The sequence below is a fragment of the Xenopus laevis genome, chromosome 7L, assembly GCF_017654675.1.
Source record: "Xenopus laevis strain J_2021 chromosome 7L, Xenopus_laevis_v10.1, whole genome shotgun sequence".
Lineage (NCBI taxonomy): Eukaryota > Metazoa > Chordata > Amphibia > Anura > Pipidae > Xenopus > Xenopus laevis.
In genome coordinates, this window is record NC_054383.1 from 108,285,065 (window position 1) to 108,295,972 (window position 10,908).

General features: G+C 37.1%; 1 protein-coding gene across 1 annotated transcript in view; it reads right to left on the reverse strand.

The window, feature by feature from the left end:
* LOC108695882 (extracellular calcium-sensing receptor) overlaps positions 1 to 7,571 on the reverse strand; it is an 11,191-nt gene extending 3,620 nt beyond the window's left edge. Inside the window, exons 1-4 of the mRNA XM_018224834.1 lie at positions 7,314 to 7,571; positions 3,783 to 4,598; positions 2,066 to 2,287; positions 944 to 1,067 (exon numbers count right to left, since the gene is read on the reverse strand). Of these exons, the coding sequence (XP_018080323.1) occupies positions 944 to 1,067; positions 2,066 to 2,287; positions 3,783 to 4,598; positions 7,314 to 7,571 (1,420 nt within the window). The remainder of the gene's footprint in view (positions 1 to 943; positions 1,068 to 2,065; positions 2,288 to 3,782; positions 4,599 to 7,313) is intronic.
* Between the last annotated feature and the right edge of the window lie 3,337 nt (positions 7,572 to 10,908).

The window sequence follows — 10,908 nt, forward strand, 5'->3', positions numbered from 1 at the left end:
ACACTCAAATTTGGTGGAGGTTTCATCATGCTGTGGGGCTGTGTGGTTAGTTCAGGGACTGGGGCCCTTGTTAAAGTCAAGGGTCGGATGAATTCAACCCAATATTAACAAATTCTCCAGGATAACGTTCAAGCATCAGTCACATAGTTGAAATTACGCAGGGGTTGGATATTCCAACAAGACAATGACCCTAAACACACTTCAAAATCTACAAAGGCGTTTATGCAGATATATATATATGTAATATACTGGAATGGCCCAACTTGAATATCATGGAAAATCTATGGGATGATTTGAAGCAGGCTGTCCATGCTCGGCAGCCATCAAATTTAACTGAACTGGAGAGATTTTGTTTTTGGACGAATGGTCAAAAATGCCACCATCCAGAATCCAGAGGCTATAGGAGGCGTCCAGAGGCTGTTACATTTGCAAAAGGAGCCTCAACTAAGTATTGATGTAATATCTCTGTTGGGGTGCCCAAATTTATGCACCTGTCTAATTTTGTTATGATGCATATTGCATATGTTCTGTTAATCCAATAAACTTTATGTCACTGCTGAAATACTACTGTTTCCATAAGTCATGTTATTTATTAAAAGGAAGTTGCTCAGACAATGATAAAAAAAACTCCAAAGAATTAAGAGGGGTTCCAGTCAGTAGAAAGCATTGGTAATGTGAAAACTGATTAGTATATCAGAACTGAATGGGACTTTTGCACAATGGCACAATTTGAAGCAGTAACCAATATTATCACACAAAAAAAGATTTTACAGGTCAACTTGAATTTTTCACATTGTGTAGAAGAAGATAAAATAACTAGTGAGCAGAGAATATTACCAATCTCCAGCAACCATATTTATTCAGTGGAGATACTGCATAGGCATGTTGCTTTTCTGAACCAAAATTATTAGGGAAACTGAAACAGTTGTATCTTTAAGCTTACCTGTTTCATTAGTAAACTCATTTTCTGAACATAAAATACAGTCAAAGCAGCAGACAGGCTGTCCCTTCTGTGGGGCCTTTCTGTATCCTGGAGGGCAGCTGGTGCTACATTTAGATGTTGGTGCCTATTGTACAATATATGTGATTAGAATGCATTTGGTTTAAACATGATTATTAAAGAATGTAAAATATACTGTTTGCTTTATTGCAAGCATTTAAGACTGAAAGTCATCGCCCCATAGACCAGAGAAGAAAAATCCACATTATGGTGGAGCAAAGGTCACAGAGGAGAGAACAGTGAACTATGAGATCGGATTATTAAAAGTGAGCAACATTCTCAATAACCTGAGCAATCCTAGATTCCAGTTAATAAAAGGAGATGTTCATTTTTTTAGAACATCATAATTTTGTTCCCAGAGATCAGGCAAGAGTCACTTGAACCCAAGTGCTTAGCGCCGCTCCTCACTCCTGGGATATTGAGCACTATCACCTGTCCAAATCCTTGCCTGTTTGGACTGGGATATTAGCAGGCATTATGCTCATTGCTACTTGTATTTTAAGCCATGAAAGCTAATAGATTGGTCTGTTGACATGTATGGACTCATTGAACTGGAATGCGGAGTGAGATTACATCCCACAGTGCCCATACACAGAACACTTGTATCAATACCACTAGCAGATGCAACACATAATCTGTACATTGCCCAAAATGCTAATTCGGAATGATGCATAAACTGGGGGCATTCTAGGGGATCCTATGTTCCACATCTACTTTTTTTCCGAAAATATATACAAGGAAATGCAATAAAAGGCAAAAAGTTTGCTCATATCTATTTACTCATAGAAACCATTTAAAGGTTGGTTTTGAAGCAGTTGACCAGTAGCAAAATGTGCACCTTTTACCATCATCATATTTTCATTAAGGTGGAGCAAAGCTCACAGAGGAGGCAATATTATTGCCAGGTTTTGAAAATAACAGAATCTTCATATTTTGGAGCTTGGGATTCACTCAGAGAATGCTGAGCTAAATCTGAAATGAAAGGGACTCAATAACATCCTCACTACCCATAGCAGTACAAGCACTTTTACTTTCATTGCATCAAACCACATAAGTGCTGCTCACCTGTGTGTAGTCTCCACTCCAGAAAACAGTGTTGTCACTTGTAACAATATGGCTCTCGGGAAATTCTTCTAATGTTGCAAAAGGTACATATTTTGTTTCACCATTGGGCAGTGCTTGCCAATTCACATACTCAAGGTTAAATATCTGGTCCCCATTCTCATCAAAGGCCAACTCCTGGTCAGCAGTGTTTTTTACTTTCACACGCTTTACATATTGCAAAATCTGTATACAAATAAACATTAGGTACAACTCCTATAAAAATTCTTATAGATGCAATTCTGAAATGTTAAAGCACATATACCAAGATCATTGCTTTGAAACAGCTGACCAGTAAATGTTATCACTGATTGTTGGAAGTTGCTAGACCTGTAGAAACCTTTCATTACTATCTAGAGAATATATGAACTTAAAGGTCTATTCTAGATAAAGTAATTTCTGCTAGAATTAAAAAAAAAAACAGAGATTTAGTAAAATTAACAAAACCAAAATGGAGCAGGCACTCAATAAGGCAAACTTCCACCAGGCAAATGTTCAAAAGTGAAAAAGGTTTATTGTGTCCACAGCCTGACGCGTTTCATGTCACAAACACTTAGGGGCAGATTCATTAAGGGTCGAATTTCGAAGTTAAAAATACTTCGAAATTCGACCCTCGAATTGAAATCCTTCGACTTCGAATATCGAAGTCGAAGGATTTAGCGCTAATCCTTCGATCGATCGATCGAAGGATTTTTCGTTCGATCGAACGATTAAATCCTTTGAATCGAACGATTCGAAGGATTTTAATCCAACGATCGAAGGAAAATCCTTCGATCAAAAAAAGGTTAGCAAACCTATGGGGACCTTCCCCATAGGCTAACATTGACTTCGGTAGGTTTTACCTGCCGAAGTAGGGGGTCGAAGTTTTTTTTAAAGGGAAAGTACTTCGACTATCGAATGGTCGAATAGTCGAACGATTTTTCGTTCGATTCGTTCGATTTCGTTCGAATTCGAACGAATTTAACCAATTCGATGGTCGAAGTACCAAAAAAATACTTCGAAATTCGAATTTTTTTCATTCGAATCCTTCACTCGAGCTTAGTGAATCGGCCCCCAAATCATAGGCTAAACTCCTAGAGCCATGCCTCAAATATTTAAACAAAAGTCAACCATTTAGATCAACACATCAATTAACTACCCACCCAATCCAGAGGACTTTACTCAGGTGCATCAATTAAACAAAGGTCAAGGTAGAGGTCAAAGGGTATAGGCCTAAGTAATTCTATGGTGGCTATCTTTGTACTCCCCTAACTGGATGGAATAACATACTGGTACACCCGAGATCCGTTTAAAGTGACAGTGCCATAAAAATACATAAATACATAAAAGAAACAACAAACTATAAACCCTGACATTGTGTAAGGATATATGTAGACCATAAATATTATAAATATATATAGTATATAGTATAAATATATATATATATATATATATATATTACTATTAAATGGCTACAAAAGGTGGCAATAGACCTAAGTAAGGTACAATACAATAAAGCTCACTAAGTAAGACTGAGTGGTGAGTAACCTTCATACTTCTTGGAGACCCTAACACCATAGATGTATTCTTATTTTGTAAAATTACACAAGACCTGATGGCTTCATAAACTTTTCACTTATTGTAGACAATTGAAATTGGGGGCAGGAATCTACACAAATGTCAATATGTATTTTTCTCTTACTTTCCATGGATCCAGCCTACTGATGTTTAAACACAGTAATTCTGATCTGCAGGATAACATAGTGTTAATACCATGGGCCAGTGAATAGACAGCATTGTAAACACGAATGGAAAATACTGATGCTCTTTCATGAAAACCTTGGTTTGCTAAATATTTAAGATTTTCTTGGCCAGTGCAGTAAATTGTTCCATTAGATGTTGAGTTAGGCACATTGTGACTTCCATAAGCCCACAAACAATTAAAACCTGCTTCCCAAAATGACTTCATGAATATGTCCTTTGGGTATAAAGATGGCTGAATACTGTAAAGGAATTTTCCAAATCCTGGGATTATTATTAAAGGTGATTTCACTCCAACTGTTCCATTTAATGTTCTCCAAAACTCTTTGTATGAAAATATGGGAGAAGTCATGACACTGCCACTGGCAACCCACACTTTTCCAGTTATATTTACTTCAGTTGCTACTCTCATAAAAGGGATTAGTTCAGGCATTGAACAATAAAGTATCACAACTGTGGCTGTTGATTTCCTGATGGCTTGGATAATGTATAATGTCCGATCTCTGGAGTGTTGGGCTGATATCCTCATAAAAAAGGCCACACAAATCCCAGCTGCTTCAATGTCTTTTCTCAGGAGCTCACTGTCATACAGGTCAAAATCATTATTAGAAGCCAGAATTCCTATCCAGGTCCAGTTAAAATGGATCATCAGCATATTGAAATAATAAGGAATCACCTTGTCATTTAAAGTAGTGCGCAAAAAAGAAGGAAAGTTTATTTTGTCACTTAGATAGGCCAATGCTGACCCATAGCTTATCTGTAAGTAAACCACAAATTATTTTTATGAGAGCGAAAATCATTTACTAAATGATCATAGTAGTAATATTAAACATGTTTTACATCTATATAATCTATATTACATCTATATATTCATCATCATCATCATCATTTATTTATATAGCTCAAGATACGCAGTGCTTTACTGCAGTTATAGCAAACAGGGAATAAATGGTGGATAACAAACAAGGATTACAGAGTACAATAGGGTTAGAAGGACCTAGAGATTAGAGTTTTCAAACTAAAAGGTTAGGGTACAATTGAGACATTAGGATTATATAAAGACTTTGTCATTTTTGATACAGCAATGATTAATTAAGGTACATCGAATAAGCCTCTTTAAACAGATGGTTCTTTAAGGAGCGCTTGAAAGTTTGGAAAGAAGGAGAAAGTCTGACAGCTTGTGGCAGAGAGTTCCAGAGAAAAGCAGAAGCCCGAGAGAAGTCTTGTAGACGAGAATGGGCAGAAGTGATCAGAGGAGAAGTGAGCGTAGGTTTGTGAAGGAGTGCATTTGGAGATTAGAGATGAAATATAGGGAGGGGTTTCATTATTAAGGGCCTTGAATGTGAGTGTAAGTAATTTGAATTTGATTCTAGAAGAGATTGGGAGCCAGTGAAGGGACATACATATGGGAGCAGCTGATGTTGAGCGGCGAGCTAGATGAATGAGTCTAGCGGCCGCGTTTAGAATAGATTGGAGTTGTGAAAGGTGACTTGTTGGAATACCTGTGAGGAGTAAGTTGCAGTAATCAAGGCGGGAGATGATGAGAGACTGAATCAGTGTTTTAGTTGATTCTGAACTGAGATATGGTCGTATTAGCATATCTCAGTAATATATAATCTATATTACATCTATATACTCTATATTACATCTATGTAATCTACAAATACAGTATACAAAACAAAAGGCACCACACCCCAGCTATTATGATGACAAACATTCACAAGAGTGTTATATATCCTTATATTATTATTATGATATGAGATTTCAGTGGCGAGAAGTCATGACACACATGCACAAGTTCTGTATTTTGGAATCACCCCAAAATGTTCATGTCTTTGCCATTAATGATACTTTATTCATCTCCTCTGCAGGGAAATCACCTATTTACTAATTGGAGTAGACGCAATTGCTAGCAAAAGAGACACTAGCATAGTTTCACACCCTATCGCCAGGCGAATTTTCACTGAGGTGAAAAATCGTTACTCTTCAAATTCACTGAAGTGCGAATCTTACAGAGCGTTACCTCTTTTACAAGAGTTTCCTTCACCACCTTAGACCAGGCGAACTGATAATATGAAGCTACATCTTCCTCAGGCTTATGTCAGTGACCTCATACCGTATGCCGGAAAGTTAAAAAAAACTCAAAAAAAGATTTTGGTGTTAACGCAGATACGCAGTGCTTTACTGCAGTTATAGCAAACAGGGAATAAATGGTGGATAACAAACAAGGATTACAGAATACAATGGGGTTAGAAGGACATAGAGATTAGAGTTTACAAACCAAAAGGTTAGGGTACAATTGAGACATTAGGATTATATAAACACTTTATCATTTTTGATACAGCAATGATTAATTAAGGTACATCGAATAAGCCTCTTTAAACAGATGGGTCTTTAAGGAGCGCTTGAAAGTTTGGAAAGAAGGAGAAAGTCTGACAGCTTTTGGCAGAGAGTTCCAGAGAAAAGCAGAAGCCTGAGAGAAGTCTTGTAGACGAGAATGGGCAGAAGTGACCAGAGGAGAAGTGAGGCGAAGTTCTGTATTTTGGAATCACCCCAAAATGTTCATGTCTTTGCCATTAATGATACTTTATTCATCTCCTCTGAAGGGAAATCACCTATTTACTAATTGGAGTAGACGCAATTGCTAGCAAAAGAGACACTAGCATAGTTTCACACCCTATCGCCAGGCGAATTTTCACTGAGGTGAAAAATCGTTACTCTGCAAATTCACTGAAGTGCGAATCTTACAGAGCGTTACCTCTTCACCACCTTAGACCAGGCGAACTGATAATATGAAGCTAAATCTTCCTCAGTCCTATGTCAGTGACCTCATACCGTATGCCGGAAAGTTAAAAAAAACTCAAAAAAAGATTTTGGTGTTAACATTTCTTTCCTAACCATTTGAGGGGTGGTCTCCTGTCTAGGATCCCTTTTGTCTTTATTAAGGTTCCTTGGACACTTGTAATAAAAAGTGGCTACTTCAAGCATTAGCATCAACATCTCTCATAAAGACATCCATATGACCTATATGTACCCGCCCTATTCAAATTGACCTAAGAGTAAGAAAATTGACCAATTTTAGCCAGGCAGAAATGAACGCTAGTGAAAGATCGCTATGATGAATTAACACTAGAAAAACTTCGCCAGCGTTCGGCTGCAGAAACGCAACTTCGTGTTTTAGTGTAGTGGTAGCGAATTTTCAGCACGTGAAGTGTGGCAGATCGTTCACTGGCGAAAATTCGCCCTTTAGTGAATTTGTACCATGGTCTCATGTTGGGGGAGGAAAGTGAAGTTTTTGTGTGATTTTGTTTAGGAAGGATGGTGAGTGTTGTGACTGATCAATCCAACAGACAAAGTATAGACATTTTGAAACATTCAAATATAAAACAATAAGAAAATTGATCAGCGCTTTTATCATATATACATCCATGAAATACAAAACAATATAAATACCCTCAGCAATATTTCTTACCTGCGGAATTCGAAACAGCCCCAAAATTCTTGCAACTGCAACAGAACTGGAAGACTGAAGATCTCCTACTAAACCAGCCACCTTAGATTTCATGTCACAAATATAATTAGGAATTGGCTTTTCCCCACCCGACATAATCTGTAGCGCTCCATTAACAGCCTGCATTTCATTAAAGCAGGAGTCGTATATACGGAAGCCCAGTGTAATGTTTGGCAGAAGTTCTGGATTCTCATTAATCTCATTAATAGCAAAGACCATGGCAAGTACATGTAGATAATAAGAAATAGATAGCCTAATAAATTAAAAAAAACAAAACATTTTATATACAGTAATACCCATGAACAAAAACAGATGTGATCAATATTTAGGTATGGGTTCTCTTATGCAAAATGTCAGGCACCTGGGTTTTCTGTAATATTAAGCTCCATGTCTTTATGATCTTTAAAACATTTAAACAGTATAAAAAAACAGTAGGATTTTTTTTGCCGTCAACATGCATTGATGTTAGTCTAGTTCAAGTTACAGAATTGGGACCTGTTATCCATTATCCAGGACCTGGGGTTTTCCAGATAATAGATCATTCCATAATTTGGATCTTCATAAAAGTCATGTAAACCATTAAATAAACCCAATAGGCCTGTTCTGCTTCCAATACGGATTAATTATACCTTAGTTGGGATCAAGTTTTATTATAACAGAGAAAAAGCAAATCCTTTTTAAAAACTTGAATTATCTGGATAAAATTTAGTCTTTGGGATATGAACTTTCCGTAATTTGGAGCTTTCTTGATAACTGGTTTCCGGATAATGAATCCCATTCCAATTACAAGGTACTGTTTGATTGTTACAGGGCGAAAGCAAATTTGTGAAAAATACTTTCTTATATATGATACTATGGCAAATGGCAATTTCTAGGTACATTGTTCCATAAAGTTAATAAGTTAGGGTTTTCATTTTTCTGTTATTTAATAGAGTATACTGTATTTTAAGCACTGGATAAAACAAAAATTTTAATTAACAAAAAACAGCCTTACTTGTTACATTTCCCCCGTGAGGGCTTTATAGCGAAATCTGGTTTAATGTTGCTTGGTTCTAGATACACAGGGATAAGGCCTCCAAATATTATATCTCCATCTTTTTCGTAAAGTTGCAGATTTTCTGATGGCAACTTGCAGCCTGAATCTCCTTTACTAATGTAAATATAGCAGCTAAATATCAGCAGCCAGTCCAGCGAGTGACATTTACTGAAATACAGTAACGACAAAAATTAAAACATCACAATTTACATTCAGGGAGCAAATTCATTACTGTACAATGACACTGTAAATGTCAATATCTTTATAATTTTCACTGAGAGTCAATGCTGATTTAGTGTACAGGTATGGGACCTGTTGTACAGAATGCCCAGAACCTGGGGTTTTCCATATAATGGATCTTTCTGTAATTTGGATCTTTATAACTTAAATGTACTAGAAAATGATGTAAACATTAAATTAACCCAATAGTCTGGTTTTGCTTTCAATGAGTATTAAAGAAAAAGTCTGCTTATGTCTATCCATGAGGCTTATTTATTAAGGTGTCGCTCTGTCTGCCTCATTGTACTCAAACATGTAATATGCAAAAGATGAATAAACAATTACCAGAGAAGCTTCACCAAGAACATGTTGTATGGCAGAGTGGCACGAATTCCTGGATTGTGATAAAAGTAAAGTCGCACTGTGTATATATATATATAGCACAGTGATTTCCCCAATGTATCATACTGATAATTATGCTAGATCCAGTTTATTACAGGGTAATTAAAAGTCATATTATCATCTTGTTCCTCAGGGTTCACAAAAAGACAACCCTGCATTATGGAAAGTCAGGAGATTTAGGCTTAAGGGGTTTATTTAGTGAAATCCAAATGCCAAAAAAAATTAGTTTTTTACTATAAAATCCAAATTTTTAGTTGAAAAAAACCCTTGAATTTTTTGAGATTTATTATACCCCGAGTATGGAAAAAATCAGAATCCAAAAATTCAGCATGTAAGACCTACTGAGTTTATTTATATGGGAGACGTCCCTATCCTATTTGGAAGTTTCTGTGGTCTGCGTTGGAAGTAGCCCAATAATCTGACTATTTCTGACTTTTCTGGAAAAAATCAGACAAATTTGGGCTTCTCTGGGAAGAGCCCAAAAAAATTGGGAAAAAACTCCGAAAATATAGAATACTGTCACTGTCTAATTTCACTGTCCTAATTTTTTTTTCTGGGAATTTGCTCTTACTATGTCTCCTTATGCATACTTATTATTTATTTTAATCTTAGTCGCATGACACTATTAAATGATGCTTCTTATGTCCTTGCACAATGCATTCAAGACTGGATACTAGCACTTTTCTAGATTTTTCTGTTAAATCCATCAGTAACTGAACTGATATATACTGTAAGGGTGGTTGTCATTATATCCACATCATGTTGTATATATAAGATGCACTGGTTTAGACTGGTCATCCTGAAGTCAAGTTTTTATACTTTATCTAAGCTTTCACTGATATTTTCAAAAAACGTGAAGCGGCCATTTTGTCTATGGTCCAAAATGTTTTCTGAACCAAGCAAGTTGTGAAAACATACAACACAAAGCATGTGCTATAACATGTGAGCATTATGTATTAGCTAAAAGGCATGCCTGTAGCTCAGCAATGCTGTAAGTAGCTTCCATCACCCATTGCTCAGAAAGTGCAAATATTGGCTGGGGGATGTGGGTGATAAATTTAACTTGAATTTGAATTGCAAACCCATTATTCTCAAGTCTCTGTCTCAGTGCAGCAGTGAAAGCATATTATAACTTGCCTAGCTAGTCAAAGAACAAGAAATGGTCAGTTTTGGGTACAATAAGTGCATGCAGGCACCTGTGGCCCACTAGTCCCTGTGCAGTTGGTGACGGAAGTGCTCAAATTCATGAAAGAGAATTGTCGCCAGTGCCCGCTTCACCACACTTAGCGCCACTTCACCAGGTGCAAATTCGTTACCTATTAAATAAATTATATCATCTTAGAAATTACGAGTGGAGTAGATTATATTATCCCCAAAATCGGATACCAGACTGCTAAACCAACACATGTAAAGGGAGCCTGGCAACAGACCCGTGCCCACATCAACACAGGACGCCAGACACGCTGAGACAGGAGCTCTACCTGTAATCATCCCAAACTGACAGTCCACCACCCACACAACAATCTATTTGAACCAGACGCATTACATACAAAAGGCTCAGTAAGGGTGAAACACAAGCTCCGGCGATATTATACTATTGCAGTTTCCCCCTAGGTATACCGGACATTACTTAGAGTGCACGCTGCAACAATCCCTGTGACAAGCATAAAATCAAGCAGCTAATTTGTGAGTAGATCCGACTAACCTACTTACCTGTCCGGAAAAACTGTAATACAATTGTAGCGCTATAGTAAACTGACTTGTGTTAGGGCAGTTTTAGCTACTTTCCTTTGTGGGCTGAGACCACAGATGAGCTCTCTTTCTCAGGGGTAAGCCCTCGCAACGGTGTGGAGGCAAGGGTGTAGTGTAACTGTAACCTGGTGCGATAGCACAATGATG